The 22,986-nt window shown below is 44.6% G+C and overlaps 1 protein-coding gene and 1 long non-coding RNA gene across 8 annotated transcripts in view; both read left to right on the forward strand.

Moving 5' to 3' along the window:
• The first annotated feature begins 2,447 nt into the window (after positions 1 to 2,447).
• LOC135250225 (uncharacterized) lies at positions 2,448 to 5,178 on the forward strand. Its single transcript, XR_010328880.1, has 3 exons — positions 2,448 to 2,846; positions 3,171 to 3,248; positions 3,559 to 5,178. It is a non-coding gene; the product is annotated as an uncharacterized LOC135250225 (long non-coding RNA).
• A 2,384-nt stretch (positions 5,179 to 7,562) lies between these two features.
• The window catches only part of si:ch211-200p22.4 (phosphatidylinositol-binding clathrin assembly protein), a 37,958-nt gene continuing 22,534 nt past the window's right edge, over positions 7,563 to 22,986 (forward strand). For all 7 annotated transcript variants that reach the window (XM_064326306.1, XM_064326307.1, XM_064326308.1 and 4 more), the window contains exons 1-5: positions 7,563 to 9,022; positions 15,643 to 15,785; positions 22,119 to 22,194; positions 22,453 to 22,555; positions 22,827 to 22,920. In XM_064326306.1, coding sequence (XP_064182376.1) covers positions 8,893 to 9,022; positions 15,643 to 15,785; positions 22,119 to 22,194; positions 22,453 to 22,555; positions 22,827 to 22,920 — 546 coding nt within the window. In that variant the 5' untranslated portion in view covers positions 7,563 to 8,892. The remainder of the gene's footprint in view (positions 9,023 to 15,642; positions 15,786 to 22,118; positions 22,195 to 22,452; positions 22,556 to 22,826; positions 22,921 to 22,986) is intronic.

Here is a 22,986-nt window from a genome sequence, read left to right on the forward strand (position 1 = left end):
TGTAGGAGCTGAATTATGTGGAATGTGGAATGATGTATGTGTGCTCATATACATGTGCTAGTATGCAAGTTTATGTGCTTTTTTAAGTGCTTTTTTTTTTTTAGAGTCGACAAGGCTGTCTGCCTTTTTAACTGTAGCAAGCAAAGATATGTGCGAGTATTTACTATTCCCAACAGATTTGGATTTACTAAAAATATTGCCCTCAGTTTGTGAAGGAGCATGAATTATTTGAGACTTGCTTGTATGTCCATGCAATGTTCTGCGTGGAGGACGCACTTCATTACGCATTTCTCCCACACACTGTGCTCTTAAGTCCCTGCATTTTCCCAGTGTCTCATAATTTCAGGTCTTGCAGCTGCCTCGGGCTAAAAATACACAATGCCACTTATTAAGAGAAAAGGGAACGAGTAGCTTGGCAGCTGCATGCCTGTGCTAACGATTCAAACCTAAAACCTCGTTAGTCGGAATTATCATCGCAACAGAATTCGCTGAAAAGTAAATGAGTGTGCAACTCCGCAGCTTTGACCCGAAGTATGTATATTTAAAATTTATTTTTAAAATTATTTTCTCCCCAGTATGTAATTTCCAATTGTACCTCCCAGTGACAGCTGTACCACCCACACCCCTTCAGAAGCATCGCAGCTGAAGTGCTTGCAGGCTGACATACTCACCAACCGGCCAGAGATTTTCATTTGGCAAATGCTTTGGACCAGGCCAAGGCCATTGTACCAAACAATGCCAGAGAGTGCAAATAGCCCGTATAATCCAAGCACCAGAACTGGGTAATTGCAATTGAAAAGCTGAGCAATTGTTCACAGCTCACCCAAGACTAATACCCCCCGGGGTTTTAGGCACGGAGTCCCGCCCAGCCCAATGCACCCTGTATTCCAGCGCCCCAAAACAAATATCATAACATGAGGACATGTTTTTGACACACCCACTTTTTACTTGCCCCAGAAGTTACATCTTTGCAAATGGTTGGCATGAACTGATATTTGTTGTGAATTAACAAGACTTGTGGGCAATGTAATGACACAAATAATCATTTATCTTGTCTCTCTAAATAAATAAAAATTTTAATTTTTTCACAAATCATTAAAACAAGGGAGAATTTTGTGGATCACTCACTGGTGTTATAAATTACAAGGGGAGGCAGTTAATAGAATAAACTTTCCTGCTTCTAATTGAAAATTCCACGCTTCTTATTGCTTACAATTTCGTCATGGCAATTTACAATGGCTATCAGTGTGGAAGATGAAAAGCATTTACAAGAATACCTGCAAAATATATGGTTTATTGCAGTGTACAGGAGTTTATACCACATTATATTCATGCAGACTACTCTTTTTCTCTACAATTTTGGGATGTCCAGTTATATTTAAGTTCATCCCATAACAGCAATATCCTCTGTAAATTCATGACCTGGCCACCACTTAGCCTTGTCAGACTCAATCTTATGGTGCTTGGTCAAGGTGACACTCTGATGTAGTGTGATCTTATGTAGGTGTGGCTCCAACTGGAGGCAGTGATTCAAGCCAGCTGGACCATTGACCTATGAGACTTGCTATAACACCTTGCAACCACTCACAAAATGGCTTTCTAGACTCCCAAGACAGAGAGGGTCTGGCATCCAGGCTGTCTCACTCTGCAATCAACCATCTGAACTGCCCAGAGATTGTCCAAGTGGTCAGTGCAATTTCTGCAGCTGGTGCAGGCACAAAATACGCTATTGATCAACCAGGGTTGCTATTTTGCAATAGACCACCTTTCCTGGGGACTCAGGCTGAAGGGGAACTGGTATGAGGAGTTCCTGCACCAAGGTCTAGCACTGGGGTGCCAAATCTTATCAGAAAAGCCTGGCAATAAGACAGCTGGTTGAAATAATTAACAAATCATAATCTTCAAGCAAGACCATGATAAGTAGAATGAGATGTCTTATCTTATGGAGGACTAGAACAAATACCTGCAACCACACTGGTTCTTTTGGATAAGATTGGAAACCCCTGATCTAGCACTTTGGCTGGACATTATGGATCTGTTTTTGGGGCAATTACATGTTTTCACTGACATCTAGGGGTTCAAATAACCTCATATTTGAAGCAAATACTAGACAATGCAGGGACTTCTGGGATTTTTGCCATTATATTTGGTGAGAGCAAAATAGAGTCTTCCATTCTAGTTCAAATAGGCTACATTTACAGCATATTGCAGTGTCGTCTGGTTTTCGGAATGGTGGCTTTGATTCAAATATATCCATCCACTGTTATATTACAACATCAGTGCCAGTGCACCAAGTTGTTATTTGATTTTAAACATGTTTACACAATAGGCCATTTCAATTTCAAAAGTCCTTTCAATTCTTCTAATTGTCGTACATTCCCTAGGAGGACCCGAGACAAAATATAATGAGACCGTATCAAAGGGACTAAACAGAGAAAGAGGTTTGATTGTGGTCGCGGACGCGTGCTGCCTCATTGTAAAGTCGCGAGTTGGCTTAACCAAGTGAAGCGCAAAATCAAACGGGTTTTTCCTTACATATTTTGAAAAGCTCGACAGGAGATCACTGGAAGATACTGAGATTATTGTAATTGTTTGTTGTTTAATATACTATGTTCGATTTAAATTTACTGCTTATTTCGGTGTGATTTTAAGACTAAAGTCTTGTCTCGATTGCACGACGCTATTGAGACAAAAGGGAAGGTGTTTTTGATCAAGCAATGCTGTCGTCCATTCTGTCTTGAGGCAAGAAAATGTTAAACAGAAGAAGGGAAGACTGTAGGGTTCAGGTCGAGGGGAGAGGAAATTACTAGAGAAATCCTGTGTTGAAAATCCGCTGCTTTTCTGAAGTAAGTGATGGGAGTTATTTAATATGTGATATTGCACTTGCCTTAATTTGTATATGTGCTTATGTTTACGTACATATACGTTCGTGCATTTGCATTTTCTTCGTTTAATAAAAACATGAATACACTCATACTCGAAAGAAAATACATTTGTGCGAACTAAACCAGAAACGTTACCCATATTGGGTAATATGGGCAGGTGCCGAAAATGAACATTGACTTGATATTCATTGAGCCACCACTAAGGGGCGATAAATTGTCGTTGATGGTATGCCTCATTTGTGACATTTATCAGAACGCTAATTTTAAATATATGTATGTCCCCAGGGTGAAAGCGCCTTCCCATGATGCTTTTAACTGCCGTGGTCATATTCTGTCTGCTTAGCAGTCTGCCGCTCAAGTCAGGTAATGCTTAGATCCAAGCGTATTCGAGGAACAACATTTTCATATTTGTGGTGGCTAAATAAGCGCTCCTAACTGTCGATTCACATTACATGAATGGTTTTTTTGTTTCTTTTCAATTTCTTCCAATAAACAAATTAGGAACTGGGTAGGAAGGAAGACATGAAAGCTGTCGAGCGCACTCTTGGGGAAGAAAACAAAAAAACTAAATGAGTGGAAAATAGACGTGTGCCTGCCAAATAGCACACAGGTTTTGATTGCATGCACTCCCCATTTCATCTTAATGGAGTTTTGTTCTCTGCTCTCATTCCAGCACAAATTGTGGGAGAACCTTCTGTAATTGATGGAAGTAAATTTCCTGTGCGGCTGCCAGACACACCTGGACAATCGTACCTCAGCCTGGTCTTGTTAGCGCTGACAGCGGGCCTTTCGGGCAGTGTTTACATCTGTGTGATGCGATACATCTGCACCGGCTGCTGCAAGCCCATTGTCGTGGGTCCGCATACTGAAAACCTCACCGGAGAAGTGTAACAAGACTGGTGTGTCTAGTTTGGCTTAAATATGACAAAATCCAGGAATCACGGTCAATTCCAATTCAGTTCAATCAGTTTAAAAATTACCCACCAAATTCTATGGGCATTTATCAATTATTTATAATTGCAATGGAATTCCTCGCAAGAATATAATTGACTGGACTGAAATGGAATCAAAATAAAGGTGCTTTATCAATTTTATAATTATTTCCCAAAGATTTTCATTTCATGTAGCCCGCGAGCAGTTATGTGACACTTAATATAATAGTAATAACCCCATACCACACCATTCATGGAGACCTAAATCAAATGCTGTGACTTGCATACCACTTTGACTGGTGATTAATTTCAGTTGTGTTTTATGATGATTATTACTGACAATTGTTAAATTGTTTCAGTAATTGTGATTTACACAAGGCTACCTGCAGTTGTACATTTCCGTTGTGCATGATAACACACTCTGTACACGCTCTGTAACATGCATCTAAGTGTCTAACTAAGTAAGTGGTAAATCATTTATTATTATAAATGTGAATTGCCGTGGGTGCAAGTAAAACAATGTCATTACAAAATCTCTACATATTGTAAATATATATTTTGATGTTGATTGAAGAAAAGAGTGAACTGTCTCTGAATTAATGGCCATTGTATGTTATGTAAAGAGCAATCATTGTGTAGACCCAACTTATAAATGCATTTAATATATTTATAAGTTGATAAATTAACAACAATTATAATTATATAACTTAATTCCGGTGTTCTAAAAACGGAATATGGTATTAAATATTTTGAGTTCTCTTTTGTGTTTTACCTACACGTGTTTAAATAAGTATGAAAAAAAGAGTATCTATGATGAAAGGGACTGGGCTGAGTAAATCATGAGCAGCAATGTGGAATCTGCCACATCTTTTAGAAATGATGTGACTTCCTGCTCATATGGAGTTCAGCTTCTGTTGCCATGGTCTTCCAGTTGCCATGGAGATTGTTTTGATGTTGTGCCACTAGATGGGGCTATCTTCTTTCCATTCTTATGTGCAGTGACTGTTAATGCTCTGGGATTCAGGTTGAAGAACCGACTGATTCAAATTACAACATTTTTATCCCTAGGAATGTAGCATAAGATACATATGTGTTTGGAAACACTTTCAGATATTCATAAATGTAATTTTATAATAAATATCTGCCAGTTCCAATTTGTGAATTTCCTGTTCCTGTCTCTTCTGCACTAGTCTGCACTAGGTACAAATGTGAAGAAATAATACTCTGACTTTTCATAATTGCATTTTAAGACCAATTATATCTAACTTGGACTGAAAGGCATGTGCTGTGTAAATTGTAACAATTTCAACTATAAAGTTAGTTTAGTAAAATTCTGCAAAATGTTGTGTAAAAATATGTATTTCCTTTATAATATAATATGTAAAATGCAAAAGTAAAAAATGCACTTAATGACCCCTTCCTACTTGTCAGGGTGTACACACATTTGTATGTGTGTGTACCTGTGTGTGTGTGTGTGTCTGTGTGTTGCATCTGCATTCACACATGTGCACCAGATGTTAACAACATAGTTCACAGGTGTTAAGAATGTCTTTTTTTAAAGAACACATCTGTTTCTTCTCTCTTCCTGATCATATCTTAAAAGTGCAGCTCTCTTTCTCAAATGTTCCTTTAATTGGTGTTCTGTACAGTTATAAGACTGACAGTTCTGAGGGAAACCTTTGATCTGACTTTGATCTGATGTATCAAGAGGCTCCAAGGTTAAAATATAATTTGAACTGACTTAGTATTTTATTTTAATATTTTACATAAATATTAACAATTTGAGGGATGACTAAGCAAGGAAGCTAAAAGAGGTTTCTGGTTACCTTTGTCTTGTTGACTGAGAATATGGATTGCCACTATAATATTTTTCTCAGTGAAGTGTTTAGGCTGTTTTATACAGGAATGTATTATATATAATCCCATCCACAAAGGTACCCGCTTCTGAAGTGGTTTGTAAGCAGCAGAGCAAAACGTTTTGTTCCTACGGATGACCTGAATGGCATATAATTGAGTGTGTAATTTCTTGTTTCAGGATATGTCTTTTTTTGAGAATAAGAAAGTACTGTTTTATAAATACCATGAATACTGAGATAATCCCTACACCAAGACTCATGGTTGCGGTTAAGGAATTTCACATCCCAGTTTTTTTTTTTCAATAAACGAATAAACACATTTTTTTATTTATTTTGGTCTGTACGCCACAATTTTAGATTTGTAATCAAACAATCCACATTTGGTTAAAGTGCCGATTCTCAGGTTTGATTAAATATTTCAATACATGTAGAAATTATACAACACTTTTTATGCATAGTCCTCCCATTTCAGGGCACCATATTGTTTGGAACAAATGTCTTCAAATTTGTTTCTGATTAGTCAGGTGTGTTTGATTGCTTTCTTGCTGTAGGTATAAGAGAGCTTTTAGCATCTGGTCTTGATTCTAGGCTTTTGATTGCCTTGGGAGTCTGCTATTGGCGTTTGTCAAAGTTGTCAGAGTTATGCCAGTGAAAGCTGAGAAATATGAAAACAAAAAAAAAACTGTCAGAGACATAGGCCAAATCTTAGACATACCAGAATAGATTGTTTGGAATATCATTAAGAAGACAGAGAGCACTGGCGAGCTCAGTAATCATTAAGGGCCTGGTAGGCCTGGGAAGACCTCTACAGTTGATGACTTAAGAATTCTCACCATAATAAAGAAAAACCCCTAAACACCTGTATGACAGATCAGAAACACTCTTCATGAAGCAGGCCTGAATGTGTTAGTATACTGTCCTCGAAAGACTTCACGAACAGAGTGATGGGAAGAAAAAGGTGTGGAGGCCAAAAGGAACTTGTCCAAGATCTAAAGCACCTCCGTCATCTGTGAAACATGGTGGTGAGGGTGTTATGGTTTGGCCATTTAAGCCACAGGTACCGGTTCATTTATCTTCATTGATGATGTAACTGCAGACAGCAGCAGCAGAATTCATTCTGAAGTATACAGAAGAATCTTATCTGCTCAATGTCAAGCCTCCAGTACCTCCAACCTCATTTAATCGAGCTTCATCCTACAGCACGACAAAGATCCCAGACATGGTGCATACGAGGATATGTAAAAAAAAAAGTGCTGTCAATTAGAATGTGCACTTTAACCACATGTGAATTGTTTGATTATGAATCTAAAACCATGGAGTACAGAGCCAAATCAAGAAGCACTATGTCCTGGTCCCAAACATTGTGGAGCTATATGTATACAAACACACGCACACACATACACACATATATTTATGTATATATGGAGAAAATACACACAGTATATTAAGGAAAATGTAACGTTTTCTCGGGTAAAAGTTTTAAAAAAATATACAGTTTATTCCGTTTGCATATGATTACCGATGCATTTTGGTTTCTCTGACACACAATGTTCTGTAATGTACTGTAGTATGAGCGGTCAATCAAGGACATGCTGGTTTGAGAATATTGCAGTACGACCTTAAAATATGTGTGACTGACTACGTTCTCCTAGTATCGGCGTCATTGTCACATTTAACAATATGCGCCATAATAAATAATAATGTGTGATATTACATCGGTAAAAATAATTGTGCTAACTTCACTGTCTCATATTATATGCACGTCTGTGTTTTATGGAATTGCTCATGCTCAGGCATTATTTTCGTTGTGCATTTCCACCTTAATTCCCACCCCACACACTCGTTCCTGCCCAGTCAACCCCTCCTCTGATCACCTGACTGCTGCGCAGCCATTTTGTCTGGAGTAATACATTCGGAAATAAACCGGAATCGCAAGAAGCCGACAGGGAGAAGGAGAGGGAGAAGAAGTGAAGCAATTTACCGTCAAAAATGGACGGAACAATTTAGTATGTAATTCTAAGGGGTGGTTCAACTGGACAGATATTTTTTAAAAAAGAACTTATGTTGTCGGTCCTGACAAGAGACAGTAAGCCGAAAAGTACTAACGTTAGGCTATCAAACCTGAACTGACAGTGCCTGGATAGCAAAGTTAGCTAGCTAGCTGACGTTAGGTCGTAACGTTAACTGTTAGTCTAGCGTTATTAACATTTTAGCACAGTCTGCCGAGCCAGATAGCACTGGCATGTTATTTTACGCTGAAACAACCGTGTTAAAAAGCCAAAACCCTTTGCGTCCTCGCCGGTTAGTAAGCTGAGTTTAAATCCAACTAGTCTACCTAGCTAGCGGGAAAGTCTCAAGTAGCAAGCTAATTAGCTAACTTGCCTAACATAGGTTATTGTACTCTATAGCGTCAAACCTGGTTTGGGAACGTATAACGTTATAAAGCAAGTAAACATTTTGTGATTAATTTTCTTGTTAATGCAGGAAATCTGTACGTGTAATAAATTAACAAACTAACAGTTAAAGCAGCTTGTTAAGTTGTCTAGCCTCTCTGTTATCTCGCTGGTCTTCGTGTGAGGTAAGGCTAGGTAACATTAGGTAGCTAGCTAGTAAGTTAGCCATGTCATTTGAGCTGAATACCTGTGTTGCGTTTTGTTGTGATTTGTCAGCTCATAAGGTAGCTTGCTAGCCAGCCAGCAAACGGACTTTGCTTGCTTGCCAGATAGCCGGTAGTATTTCTTGACAGCTCTTCACTTTTCAAGGTTGCTCGGTATCTAGCCAGACAACCATGCACATTTGCTGTAAGGTGACTGTCATTTTTGGTTTGCAAACTAGAGTGCGAGACTTGTTCCTGGTTGAAATCGCTTAGCTAACTTCAACGTTACATAGCTAGTTAAGGTTAACTACTTAGTTACGTTTTATAGTTTTGATTTTTTTTCATTATTTTTTAACGGACCATAGTTAAGTAGTAAAGATCCGTTATTTAATTTTGCGTGGATAGGTTTTTGGTTTACTTGGACGTTAACCCCATGACTAGCTGCTCTAGCTAGCTGGCTAGCTAGACTCTGCATTCACCGTATGTTTTCTCGCATCTTTTGCGTTTCAGTGTATGTTTTTATTTTCCGTCAGGTAACGTTATTTTACACAAAAATATCCACCAGGTGAGAAATTATTTAAGATCAAGTGTAGCTAGATAACTAGCTAGCAGCGTTAATCAACATGTCGGGGCAGAGTATCACCGATCGGATCGCAGCGGCTCAGCACAGCATGACTGGATCGGCTATCAGCAAAGCAGTGTGCAAGGCTACGACACATGAAGTCAGCGGACCCAAAAAGAAACATCTGGATTGTAAGTAACGCCAGCTAGCTCCCTAGTTCTGTCAGCTAGCTTGCAGATAAAGATTTAGCTGTATATACTATTTTTGTGCTGGTTTGCAACATTATTTATTCATCAGTCTTACGCGCCGCTGCGTAATAAGCTCCAAATGTGTGTGAATGTCGTGTGCATATCTGTATCTGGACCCGGATTTTCGGTGAACAACGTATCTACTGCCAGGAGGCTACGAAGCCTTCGTCAGCCGTCAGTCATCATCTGGCTCGCGACCTTTATTATAGGCTAGTATTAGAGAAAGGCAGATACGTCCCTTTTACTCCCTTAAATTTTTAAACGAAGTTCTTGACTGCTGGCCACACTTCCTACTGCCTGACAAGAATTCCCCGGTTGTGTGTTCGTACAGTAAGCCTCACAAATAAGTGTTATTATGCCTGACTCCAAAAACAAAGATGATGGTATGCTGTGGGCTTGCTGTTCAGCCTGTGATGTCACGTTTAAAGGACTACAACTGAACTTTTCGTGAGTCAAGACTGACGAACTTGGAAACTAGACAGGACTGGTCAGGGAATTGTGCGACTGCACATGCTTAGAGTAGTGACATTGCATAACCATCCCATAAAATTAAGAAACAAAATGTGTATTTTGCTGCCCTGCAGTTTCACAACAAAGTTGTGCAACTAGTTTTTTTATTTGCTAGTTCTGACATTCTCTAGGCACAGAACCTCTTAATATTGCATGCAGTGAAAATGAAGTTGCACCATTGCTTTTGGCCATGCTGGGGGCATATAGATAAAATATAAATGTAAATTATTATGATGAGTTCACCCCATTTTAGACCTCATTGGGCTCTAAGCCTTACTGTTATGAAAACTCCACAAAACTGATTTCTGCACCAGAAGACAAACATCTTTCCAGTCGTAAAATAAGGAATGGACTGGATCAGTTGAAAATTGGCAGTAATGGAGTTTTGAGTTTGAATTGCATTAATGGTGCATTTCTGGTGTGACTATTCTGAGAGTTCATTCTTTTCATTAACTTATTATTTGGCAGGTGTATGTAATAGCCTTTTCTCTCTCTACTGCTTTTTTTTTGCAGTGTTGTCATGGCTTCCATTCAGCATAAAACAGCCAGCTGGTTGTTAAGGGCCAATTTTCCACCATGCTTACAATTTGCCTGGCTTACCCATATTAACCTATTGAATTGGTAACCAGCACAAAAAAAGCAACAGAACAGTGTATATTTAGCCCTGTAACCAAAATGCCACAGGCTTGACCCTGAACTGTGTCACAAACTGGCTTTGATTGACTGATAGGAGCCTGCAGAGGCTGGGCATGGTTTGTCTTGTCCCATCAGGGAGAGGGTGTTTTTTGAGAATGCTTGGGTTCCTTTCGGTACTGCAGCATTAACTCCAGTCCAGCCGTGCACCTGGCTCCCACAAGGTACAAATTATCATTGTGAGAGAGAAGCCTGATCTACACTAGCTCTCCTGTAGCACTGTGTAACCTTTAGTGTGGAGAGTAGTTGCAGGCAGAAGTGCCTCAGATTGCTTTAGCCGGGCATCTGCTACAGTGTTCCTTGTGCTGGGTGCAGGTGGCAAATCAGTCCCTCAAGACTCTCAATTGTCAATTCAGAATTGTGTATTTGGGGGGATAGGGGTGGAGGAGAGGGGGAGGGGAGTTTGGAAAAAAATTGCATCAAATTATCTATTGCCAGCAGGCCACTTGTCAGATGTGCCAATATTCATTTTTGGTAGGGCAGGCGACACTTATTTTAGTTATGACTCATTTATGGCTGTGTTTCCATCATTAAAGCATTGATGCTTGCATGGCACCAGATCGTCCCCTGAGTACTCTGTTCCACAGGAGCCAGAAGAATGAAGCCAAGGGTCCTGACAGATTTAGAGGCAGTGGGATGTGAAAGGAGGATGCTTTCTGAATGTGTGTGTGTGTGTGTGTGTGTGTTTCTGTGTGTGTGCGTTTGTCTGTGTGTGTGTGTGTGTGTGTGTGCGTGCGTGTGCGCGTGTTTGCTGAATCTCTGGTTACAGTTTGGCCTGCGGTTTTTAAAGGTTGTGGTTTTTAAGGGCCTTGGGACCGGTGGAGCAGAGGCTGCTCAAGCCTGCTGTAATTAGGCTACTCCTCCGCTTCTTCATATTGCTAGCCTGATTTGAACAGCTGTTGGTCTTTCTTGCACTTTACTGAGGTAAATAGTTGTAATGAACAGACCTTCAAATTAATTAAGCTCACTTGACTATTATCAGTCTTGTCCTTTGAAAGAGCAGCTTGAGCCTTATACTTGGAATGAGCAGAAGTCTATTTGATTTGAATGGTATTGTCAGCTTGGCATCCTTAGCTGCCGTGCACCTGAGGCACAGCCACAGTTATCACATCTCATTTGAATCACATGAACTTATATTGCAGGTTAAGGACTGGACAGCTTTTGAATTTTAACTGTTGGGGTTGAACGGTGTAACGTTGTTGAGCGTATTTCATCCATTGCTTTTGACAGTAATTTGGTGTCTGTGGTACCAGCACCTGTTGGTCTATGATGGCAGATAACCCTCTACCTTCAGGTCTTGACTGCAGTGTTAATCTTCCAGGTGCAGAGGACCGTTGGTTTTCATGTGCCCACCTGGATGTATTTATAGCTGTGGCAGGAGCATTTGGCGGATGCTGACTGTTGCCTAACTTTGAGTGGCCTCTCATTCCATGCCTGCTGGCGCTTGGTATAGTGGGCTATAGTCTGGCGTAATGATCAGGAGACAATAAGTCAAGGGTCACAAATTTGATTCCCAGATGGGCCATTACCATGGTACCCTTAATCAAAGGTACCGAACTAGAATAGCTTATGTAAATATCCAGGTGTATAAATGGATTGTATGAAAAACAATGCAAGTGTGAAAGTCGCTCTGGATAAGAGCATCTGCTATGTACAAATGTGAAGTATATGCTCTGGGCGGCTTGCCTGTTTGAATTCAGCACACAGGATGGAAGTGTCTGTCCGAGCCGCCTGATAGGCAGTGCAGTGTTTGCATCGTGCAGTCTGTGGGGAGAGGCCCTCGGCTCACGGCTCACAGGAGATAGAATCTCCAGGTGATTTCCCTGTTGGGTATTTCCATTTGTCAGTTTGTTTTTAATCTTCCGAGACGCGAAGGGTATGTGTCGAGTTCAGTTAGCAGCACGAGCGCCGTCTGTCTGATCGTCACGGCGACTCAAGGTGAGAGAGGTAGATTTTGGGAAGGTGGATCCTGTGGAAATCCCTCTGGGCCGTGTTAATTTCGGCTCCCCCCCCCCCCCCCTCGTGAGGCTGAAGTCTGGAGGAGGCAGCTCAGGAATGTCACCCTGATATTTGCGTAATTGTCCCTGTCACGCTGTACAAAACAGCCGAGGCGTCGGGTTGACGGAGAGGAGCTCAGAGAGGAAATGGGTGTGGCGTGCGTCAGACGTTCAGTGGCCATCTTTGATCCTCGTGTTTGTCCTCAGAGTAACCCAGCACCTTTGAAGATGTTGTTTTTTGACAACCAAGGTAAAAAAAAGAACCTTCCCTACTACTAAGCCTCAGAAAAACTATTAGGTTTGGCGGATTGCTGATTGAAGTTCCGCTCGCTGGAAGTGAAAGGAAGCGTCGCGTGGCTTCCTGTCGGTCATCCAGGTTATCTCTTCACATGATACATCCTGTCATATATTTTTCATCAGCGCGAGTGGCTCTGTGGCCAGCGCAAAGTCCAAAAACAGCAGCCCCCTCGCAAATAGATGTGCGGGACCTCAGAAGGCCCCAGATGCAACTCCAACAACTTATCCTCTGATCACAGCGGTGTGTTATCTCTGCGGCGGCCTCATTCCCCCGTACGGTGCCAGCAGATTATTTACACTCGCCAGATACTCCACTCCAGCATTCCTTTCATCCGCCTTGCTTCTGAATGACAGGAGGCCCCCGGTTGGCAACGGGAGTGTCCGGTGCTGCATTACTGTACAGAACCTTCATTGTCACACTGTTGTACATGGCTGTGCCCCATAGTTAGTCTTTAGAATGTTGCTGTTGTTTGTTTCAGGGTCAAAGTTAGGGAAACGGGTATTCCATTGCTGAGAATACCGAGTTGAGTCCCGAGTTAAGCCTGAAGAATCTCGTGGTGCTGCCAGTGCATTGCCGAGCGGTCTGACGTGGAAACTGGGAGCCTTGCAGAACCAGAATGGCGATGGCATTCCTGTGTAATGGTTGCAGTGTCATACAGGCGTGTGGCGCTGTACTCGCTCTTCACGTGAAAGTTTCTGGGCCAGGGCAGGTGGTCAGGCCAGGTTCTGACTCTTTGTTTTAGGTGTAATTAGTGTGCTTTTCCTGGGCGTAGCGCAGAGAGGTTTCGGCCTTGGGTGGGTTTTGACTCTTACCTGCTGCGTTTGGGGCCACGTGGGGTTGCTCTGCCCTTTGGCTCTGGGGCAGTGGGGCTCTATCAGCAGAACTGCAGCACACAGCTGGTCTGTTTATCAGTGGAACTGAGCCCGAGGTTCACTGCAAGCAGTCTGATATGGGATACAGTGGACTCGGTCTCAGGGTGCATGTTGCTAATCCATTAGCAGGTATTTTTACCGCGATTATAGATTGTAATTGGTAGTTTGAATATATGTTTCGATGTGATATGTAATTAATTTCCAGCATCTTGTTGTTCATAATCAACCATTAAAAAAGCAATTACAAAAATAAAGTTGTCACACGTTACATACTCCTTTATTGCCTCTCTGAAAATAAAGGTTCTAATTAGCAGTTCCTCTCCAATTATCCTGCCCACCTGTGGCAATGATTTAGAGTTAAGGTATTAGAGGTTGCCATCTGCATCTACCGCCATTTCACTGGGGTGTGCTTAAACATTTGAATGTTTAGCCTTGTGTAAATTGAAGGCATTTATTTCAGGGAGTGTCGTCACGCCTGTAGTGTCAACGCTGACTTAAAAACCCCTGTGAACTATGAGCCATTCTAGGGTTTCTCAGCTGCTCGACTTTTCTGTGTGTGTGAGTTTCAAAAAAAAAAAAGTGTTCTCTGTGTGCATGCTAGAATGGGTAATCTGGGGCTTGTAGTCTTAAAGTGTGTCAGAGCAGGAGTGATGATCTTGGATCAGTTTGGCCTTTTAGCTCATAATTGATGTAGTCAGGGGATGGACAGGGGAACCCTGATCCTAGTTATGCACTCCTTATGTAAGAAGCTGTGTGACTGTTGGCCTTGGTATCAGAGTGGTCCTGTAGAAGGTCTGTGGGCTTGAGCTGAGCTTTCCTCCTTGGTTGGATAGAAGGGTGTCAGCTGAGCTGATCTGTTAGACTGACCTCATGGGTACCAGGGCCCTGGTTGAGCCCAGAGTACCAGTCGCTGGCTGGTACCGGCAGGTCCAAACACGGTGGAACAATAGGCCACTTTCACGGAGTTACCCCGCAGGCAGCCGGAGAACAAAGGGACTAACGGATGACCTCACAAGTCATCCTTGGGCTGCTGACCCAAGCGTTTGCAGGACCGCGTTTGTTCGTCCCCGTGTTTGCGGTTATTCATCCTGTTTGACCTGCGTCAGAGGGCTTTGACTGCTCACTTGTTGGGACTAGATACCCAGAAAATGTATCTTCTTGTGTTTTTTTTTCTCTTTTCTTTGTCAACAATATGCTCCCTGGCGAAGCCCATCCCGTTCCCGGGCATTCAAGCATCGAAGGGAAAAATCAGCCCTGAGTAGTTACTCAGTTTGCGGGAAGCGGGGAGATTCATTCGTGCACTGTCAGGGTTCTGTGCATTGCTCTTGATGAAAGTGTGTCACATGCTATTGTGCAAAGGGGCTCTATGTTGTTCATGATTTGAGGGCATGTTCCATTTCTGGTAGCATGACTGTACTGTAACTGGCTTGTGATCAGAGATGCCCAGATTTCAGGACTTTTTCCTGCTTAAATCAACACACGCCTGCATTAAAGCAGTCTTTTGTCTTGGAGGACCCAAATAGGTTGTAGGCTTTATGTAGACTAGACTGAAGGAAATAAGCATGGGAATGCTGTTGCAAGCAGAAAGGAGACACACTTTTTTAAAAAAGCAATGTGACTATTTATTTTAATTTCATAACTTGCTTTTGATGAAGCTGACTGACTTCTCTTACTTCCATTTCTGCTTTCAGTGGAAAGATATAATAGGAGCAACCTGCTTAAACTAGCCACAAGCTGAAATTGTAATTGTTAAGGAATGATTTTCAGATTCTTCTCAAATTAGATCAGAAATATGTTAATCGTCTGAATAATGATGACACTGAATGGAACATTAATATCCGCTCCAAGTGTTTTTATTTAACAGATATCGAGCTCTTCACAGTGATGTGAACCCCTATATAAAGCATGGAAACTGCACTAATTTGCAGCTGTTTTCATTATGAAGATGGATGAACCTTGAGGAGGTGGTATGGTGTGGGCGGAAGAATGGATGGTTGGATTTGAAAAGATTCTCATTTTCTCTTGTATATTTCTGTCGCCGTATCAGAACACATGGGTTTCGTGGCTATGCCTGTGCAGTATGGTAAATATAGACTCCAGGCTAATAGGCTGATATACAGTAATTGTGCAGTGTTTTTTTTGGTCTTGTGTCTGTTTCATTGCCTCACTCGTGCGCTGTGTTTGTGGTTACAGACCTGATCCACTGCACCAGCGAGCTGAATGTGAGCATCCCCCAGCTGGCGGACACGCTGTTTGAGAGGACCGCCAACAGCAGCTGGGTGGTGGTCTTCAAGGCCCTCATCACCACTCACCACCTCATGATGTACGGCAACGAGGTGAGAATTCCGGAGCCTGCCGTGCCTTTCCTCCAATCACCGAGCCTGAATGCTGACCCACCCTGCCTGTCCTCCAATCACAGCACCTGAACACTGACCAGCCCTGCTTATCCTCCAATCACAGCACCTGAGCATTGAACCTGTACTGGCGCTGCCTGTATTCTAAACACAGCACCCGAACAATGCTCTGCGCTCCAATTGCAGAGCACTGACCAACTCGTAAACAGAGTACCGACCTGCCCTCCTGAGTGTAAACACAGTGTCCACCACGCAAGTGCTCACATTGTTATAGTGGTAGTTTATGTCCCTGGGGTTTCGTAAGGGTCAGTGAGTCACTGTAAGCTCAGCCCATGTCTTCCCTCTGTCGAGCAGATGAAACACAGTGCTGATTTTGCGACCTCAGTGAGCCCTGTCACGTTTGATTCCTGTTATTCACCTTATTCTGAAATGAGGCGCTCATGTTCAGTGCCTCTTGGCCTCTCTGCTGTCCAGGATCGTCCCGCTTTAGTGTCGTCTTAATGAGCTGAGCAGTCAGGGGGAATCTGGGGACCGGGTAGCGGTGCGCCGTGCAACATGCCCGAATCTGCCCTTCCCTTCGCAGGGTTGTAATACGCATCGCTGTCCTGGGACACAAAGGCAGAATTAATTCCTTTTATTTCAGTTTTAAAGATTGATTCAGATTGAAGAAAAAGTGGATGTTGTCAGACGGGGCACAGGATCATCCACCTTGCTGACAGTTTGATAAATCACTGCTTTGATAAATTGCTGTCCTGCTTTTGGCATTTAGTAGGAGAAAAACAGACGTTATGTGACTTGAATCTGGGAGCTGAAAACAAGCCAGCAACCTTTTCTGCTCAGTAACAGGGAGAAATAAAATCTATGAGAAAGTGGTATGAATCGGCATCAAAGATGGAGGTCCCTGGTTTGTCCTGAAGACACAGGAGAGGGAGGCTTGCTTTCATAGGCCTGCTTGGTGGGATGGGCGCAGGCTCCCGCTGTGCAGACCAGTGGAGGGGAAACCCATTCCTCAAGGGCAAGATCTATTTTCGGTTTTTGTTTCCACGAGTTACGCGCCCGCCCAGTTGGCTAATTAACAGTGTACACCGACAGCAGTTTACTTGTAGTAGATTAGGTCACGTGGAAAACATTTCATATTGGGACTCAAGCATTATTCTTTATCCATGGGTTTATCAGTAGATGTAGCTGAAATGTCAGGTTACGTAAACGGCTGATAAAGTAATCAAGCGCCGATAAGGGGGGGTCCCAGTCCCTGTGTGAGCTAACGAGACACGGATGTCCCCGGACGGAGAGGAAGAAAGGGCAGAGGGAGCATCACAGGTCCCCACAAAGCAGGAGCCTGTCGGGTGTCCTCTACAGCCGCCTCGGCCCCAGCCCGCAGAGCCGGTCGCGTTACAGGAGGGCCCCACGGGGCCGAGCGGGGACTCGTCTGAGTAGAGGAACACGACACCCCGCCGTCCTCAGAAAGGCTGCGTTATCTTCGCCGGCCTCATAATGACACGCGGCGTGGTTCCGCAGGCGGTTGTTAAAGCGTAGACGTGGTTATCAGGGTAGTCCGGCCGCCGTTACGCGCGGGGCAGACGCGGTCGTCGTGACGCAGTCGTCGTGACGCGGTTGTCGTGACGCGGTTGTGGTGACGCGGCTGGTTGCGTGCGGCGCCGTGGAGGACGCGCGCGGTGGCCTGCCCTGCGCTCTGCCGAGCCCAGCTGGCACCGGCCCGGAGGCACCAGGGAGGTGAGCGCTCGCACAGCGGGGACGATAAAAATGCTGATTATGAGAACATTGTGTAATCCTTTCCCTACTCTTATTAGTGTGTGTGCGCACGTATGTGTGTGCGTGCGTGCCTGTGTGTGTGTGTGCGTGCCTGTGGGTGTGTGTGCGTACGTACATACGTAATGTGAGTGCGTGCGTGTGTGGGCATTGATGTGGGCATTGATGTGCGATCGCACATTCGTATGTCTGTGAGCGTATCAGGGTGCTGAGTCACCCTCCTGTTGTCCTGGATACTGATTGGAACGTTGTCACGAGTGTGACGTTGCTGGAACTGCGTTCCAGTCGACCCCCACAAAAGAAAGAGGGAAAATGAAAGTGCTGACAATGGAATGACAGAGGGCGTTTTTGCCTAACTTGGAGGATACTACAGGGTAAAATCCCAAAGCTGGGGGAATTTAAGTCGCTGGCTCTCGGATTTAGTTTCTGAAGTTGCTCAATTCCCTCGATTCAGGTTGCTGAGCTGACAGGCTGTTAACCTGGTGCTGACCGCCACTGACCCCTGAGTGACCGGGAAAGGGCAGATCTGCCTGCCTAAAGACCCAGGGACAGCACTGCGAGGCAATCATTAAGCACACTGACAGTGAGGCCTTAGAAATGGGCCCTGTATTCGGAAGGCTGCGGGTCTGAGTTAAGTTGAGGGTTCTGCTATATTGCCCTTGAGCACGATATACGTCAAATATACACTTCCTTACAAATGTACAGTATGCAAGCCTTGTGTCCATAGCAACAGTACTTTTACGAACAAACTTGGTCACTTGTCAGCGTCAGCCAGATGCATTCTTGGCGATAGGCAATAGACTGAGCCAAGATGGTGGGACAGTGGAGCTGGGGGGCGTTGGTGCCAGACAGATGCATTCCTGCTGATAGCATGAAGCCTGAGCCAAGATGGCTACACGGAAAACTGGAAGGTTTGGGTGTGTGAGGTAAAGCCCAGGGAGGGAGACATCTCACTCCTGAAGTGGAGCGCCTAGTTCGCGATAACATTCTTCTGTTTGCATGTGCTTGTGTGTGTGTGTGTGTGTGTGTGTGTGTGTGTGTGTCTCTATCTGTGTGCTTGTGAGGACGTCCTTAAGGGGCGTGTCAGACTGGAAGCTCTCAGATAAAACACTGGTGCCCTGTAGATAGGGCTGCCCACCCAACGCCAGTCTAGGAGTCCTGCTCTGAGATCAGACGAACATGCAACGACCAAACAAAAAGGAAAATCAGCAGATACCTGCCGGTTAAAGGCTATGACATGAAAACACACTTGCGTCATAGATTTCAACTGCCGGTTGCCATTGGCTGCAGTTGGTTTGTTTTGGAACGTGCTTGAGCCAACATGGGGTGAGGCATGAAGGTTTCAGTACAGTAACCACAGAAGCTACATGCTAAGTGTGATGCAAGCACTTGACAGGCATGAAAGACACCAGAAGGTGTGTTCAGTGTAATGACAGGACAAGCCTGCATAATTGCCAGAGCTGCTATGAAAGGTGAATGGCAGTAACAGTGCTGCTGTTATTTAATTCTGCTAAGGACCGACAGCTTTCCCAAGAGCAGTATAACTTTGAATTGTGGCCAGGAGATTTGTACTAGAGTGCTATTTTTTTTTCCACGTCATGACTTTGGGCTTTGAGTAATACAAAAATAATATGCCTGCTGGTGACAGATCATTAAAAACTTTTTAGGAAGAAAATGTTTTGTTTTTATCGTGCTTAATCTGACAGTACTCCTTCAGGCAAAAACAAAAGCGCAGCCACAAGGTGAAAGCACGCAGGCATAAATAATTCATTTATTAAAGACGACTGAAAACGGCACAGAAAGTTTGGTCCAGAGGCTGGAGCTGTGATGACGTGGTTTGCGTTAAACCCCCACCGCTGAGCGCCGGAGCGCTGGAGGGGGCGGATTCAGTATGGCGAACGCAGTGATCGCCCACCTAGGTCAGCCCCCGCTGATTTACGGTGTGATTTATTATGCGCAACGAATATCAACTGTTCTTAAACGTGCGTCTTTCACATATGGCCAGATAATCATGTACAGCTTGCCCTTTTATGATCAACGTGTTCTTTCTTGGGGGGGTGTGTGTTATTTATTTATTTTTTTTAAACAATATTTCCTGTTTTCGTTCATGTGAATTAAATGTTTATCTGTACCGTATGTTAAACTCGTTGCTGCCGTAATAGGAATTTAGATGAGATAGTTGATGATGTAGACTGGGAGGAGAAAACTGTGAAAAAGATTCACTGCCATGGAAGCCTCTGCTATCAGCTTATTTTTCTCATATTAATTATGGAGCTCGTGTCCATAGAAACAATTTAGAGAAAATGTTTCATGTGAAGTTAATTGTATTACTACTGGAGTGTTTTATTTCAAATTTTGTTGTGGGATTGATGTTCTTGTCCTAGTTTAAATTGTGCTTATGAACCGGTGAACGTATATTAATGCGTCTGGGAGCCATTTAGGTCAGCTTTCAGACCTTGCTAACTTGCTGATCTGTTTTATCTACTTGTGCGTCAGCTGAAGCAATTCAGGGCAAGTTCTTTTCGCTGCGGGGCGGAATGGCTCGGGTATCCCCGTGAGGTCCGCAGCGAGGCTGCCTCCCTGTCCCTTTCTCTGAGCGCTGCCCCACCTGTGTCCATGGCCTCGTATGTCAGGCTTGCAGTGAGCAGGGCTGCGCTTGGACTGGGTAAAACCATGAACACCGGTTTACCGGGGACTTTTGAGAAACGTCCCCGCTTTGACGCTCTGGGTCGGCACGCAGGATTTTTGTAGGAGGGGCCAGGGTAATGGCCTAGACCTACCCCCCCGCCCCCGCCCCCCGGGGCTAAAATTGCACAGAGCACAAGGGGGTTTGACGTGAGCCTGCTCGAGACAAACACGTCGGATGCCACTAATGCCGGATGCAGGGGCCGCTGAGAGCAGAGGCTGTGGCCAGAGCAGAACTGCATGAATTATGCACGGCTCTTCAGTCTGTAATTTCGCCGTTTCTTTGTTTCAGGTTGAGGCTCTTTTTTTATGACATCACTCGTTTGCTTTTAGCAGGTGCGCCTGTCCGGAGCGCTCACGGTCACGGTCGCGGTCGCGGCTCCGGTTAGCCTGGCGACGTGCAGCTGCGGTTCTCCAGCGGTTTTCGTTCAGGGTACACGGTGTACCCAGTACCCCCGTGCCTCGGGACGGCGCTCTGCTCGCGCGTTTCCGCGCTGCTAAAAGGGAGGGACGCAGCTGCTTTTCGCCGTGTAAGAAACGCCGCGGTGTTGCGCCTTAACTGTGCAGTACAGGGAACAGCGTATTTTTAAAGCTGTGCGGGGGGGAGAAAAAAGGCAAGGAGAACACGCCTGAGGATGACTTGTGAGTTTGCTTTGGCATCCCTTGTGCTCGTAAAAGCTTACACATTCAGGATTTTTTTTTATCATTACATTTACCTAGTGTTTTAAACAATTAAACATTAACTGAGTGAGCCATTGAGATTCCTAGTCTAACATCCAGGGAGCCAATCCCACATTACTACACTGCTATAAGAAATAATAATGGCTGTTCTTCTCATAAAGATGACCAGTCCAGTTCTGTGAGGCCAAATGTGTACCTGTCCTGCTGTCTTCCTGAGGCACTCGGCAGCTTGTGAATCTTTACAGTGTTTTGCCCCAGGCTGAGCTGTTGTCAGGTGGCACCGTAAAACAAACAAGTGGAAACCAGGAGGAAGTTGCAGTGAATCAGCCGAGTGCTCTGACCTGTGCGCCCTCTGCCACCAGCGAAACCCTGACTACACCCTCCTCCCACTGTGTGGAGTGCTCTCTCCGTCAGCGTAGAACCTGTTTCAGTGCCTGAGCCTTTGTCTTCCCTGGTCTTGCCCGTGAGGGAGGGTTATGGTTAGAATGAGAGAGTGAGAGAGTGGGTGGGTGGGTGGGAGGGAGGGTGGGTCAGTGAGAGAGAGAGAGAGAGAGAGAGAGAGAGAGCTGTCTGAATCCCAGTTTGTGAGCGGTATCATTGCCCAGTCACACCGTGGGTGTGACCGCGGTAGAACGAGGCTACACAGCGATAGCGCTACGGGCCGTTAGCCCAGCTCAGCGCGCTGCGCGTGAATCCCCTGCATTCCTCGCCGGTCGGGCAGCTTCCCGTCTGCGCAGTGGCAGCGGGGACATGGCGGCCCGGTCGTGTTTGTGCAGGGCAGGCTGTGGCAGCCCGGTCGTGTTTGTGCAGGGCAGGCTTGCCTTCGTGGGGATTCCCGCCGCTGTTCCTTCCCGCCTCTGGCTGCTGAAGCCAAGCGGAGAGGAGGGGAGAGGGCTGGGAGTGCCAGGGCGATGCAAGGCCCTCGCTTCTCTGATAAGACACACAAGACTGTTGTCGTTTGAATTCTGGCAGCACGGAAGAATACACACAGTTAATGGCAACCCCACCCAACATCCCCACAAGTCTTCATGAGCACACAGATACACACATCACAAATACACCTGCCAAGGCTATTACTGAACGGTCATGCATCCAACCAAATTTATTGGCCAGAACAACCCAGTTCTCTCTCCCTTTTTTTAAAATCATTGTTTTGTTATCTCTTTCTTTTCTTTGCAGCGCCTTATCCAGTACCTGGCCTCTAGAAACACACTCTTTAACCTGAGCAACTTCCTGGATAAAGGTGCTCTGCAAGGTATGCTGGTATAATTCTGAACAATTTATTTTCTCTTTGGAGGTTTATGGAGGGACAGACGTCTCTCTCTCACACACTCACACACATACACACACACAATTGGAGTGCACAAGATGAGATGTCTAAACCAACTTCTCTTGGAAGAAGTAGTGTTCTCTGTGGAATTGCAGGGCTAAACTTGAATCCCAGTGCAGCATCACTCTATGCAAGCCTCTGTTTTTTGTCATTCGAGTGTAAAACATTCCCTTTCTTGTCCAGGTTATGACATGTCCACCTTCATCAGACGCTACAGCAGGTATCTGAATGAGAAGGCGCTCTCCTACAGGCTGGTGGCTGTGGACTTCACCAAGATGAAGAGGGGGTAAGCTAAGAGCCCCTACCATCTTGGTATTTAGATGCGTGTTGAACAACCTGTTGTGCAGTGTTCCCGATAGCGTAGCAAACACTGTCATTTGTGGGTATCCAGATGCTCTTGTTTTGAACAACCTCGGGTGCATTTTCAAAGCTGATTGTACCAGCCCAGTGCGCCTGTCTTGGTATTGTGAGTGAAGTAACTGGTTAGTGGGGAAGACGGGAAGTTGGTGTGGAAACGTGACCGTTTCTCTCCTCTTCCTTCCCCCTGTGACGGACAGCACGGAAGGGGTGATGCGCACCATGAACACGGAGAAGCTGATCAAGACCCTGCCCATCATCCAGAACCAGCTGGACGCGCTGCTGGACTTCCAGGTGTGGACTCGGTGTTGGCCACCAGCGTGGCCTCCTTCTCCTGCACAACATCTCAGCGCACGTGTC

The sequence above is a fragment of the Anguilla rostrata genome, chromosome 3 (assembly GCF_018555375.3).
Source record: "Anguilla rostrata isolate EN2019 chromosome 3, ASM1855537v3, whole genome shotgun sequence".
In the NCBI taxonomy this organism is placed as follows: domain Eukaryota; kingdom Metazoa; phylum Chordata; class Actinopteri; order Anguilliformes; family Anguillidae; genus Anguilla; species Anguilla rostrata.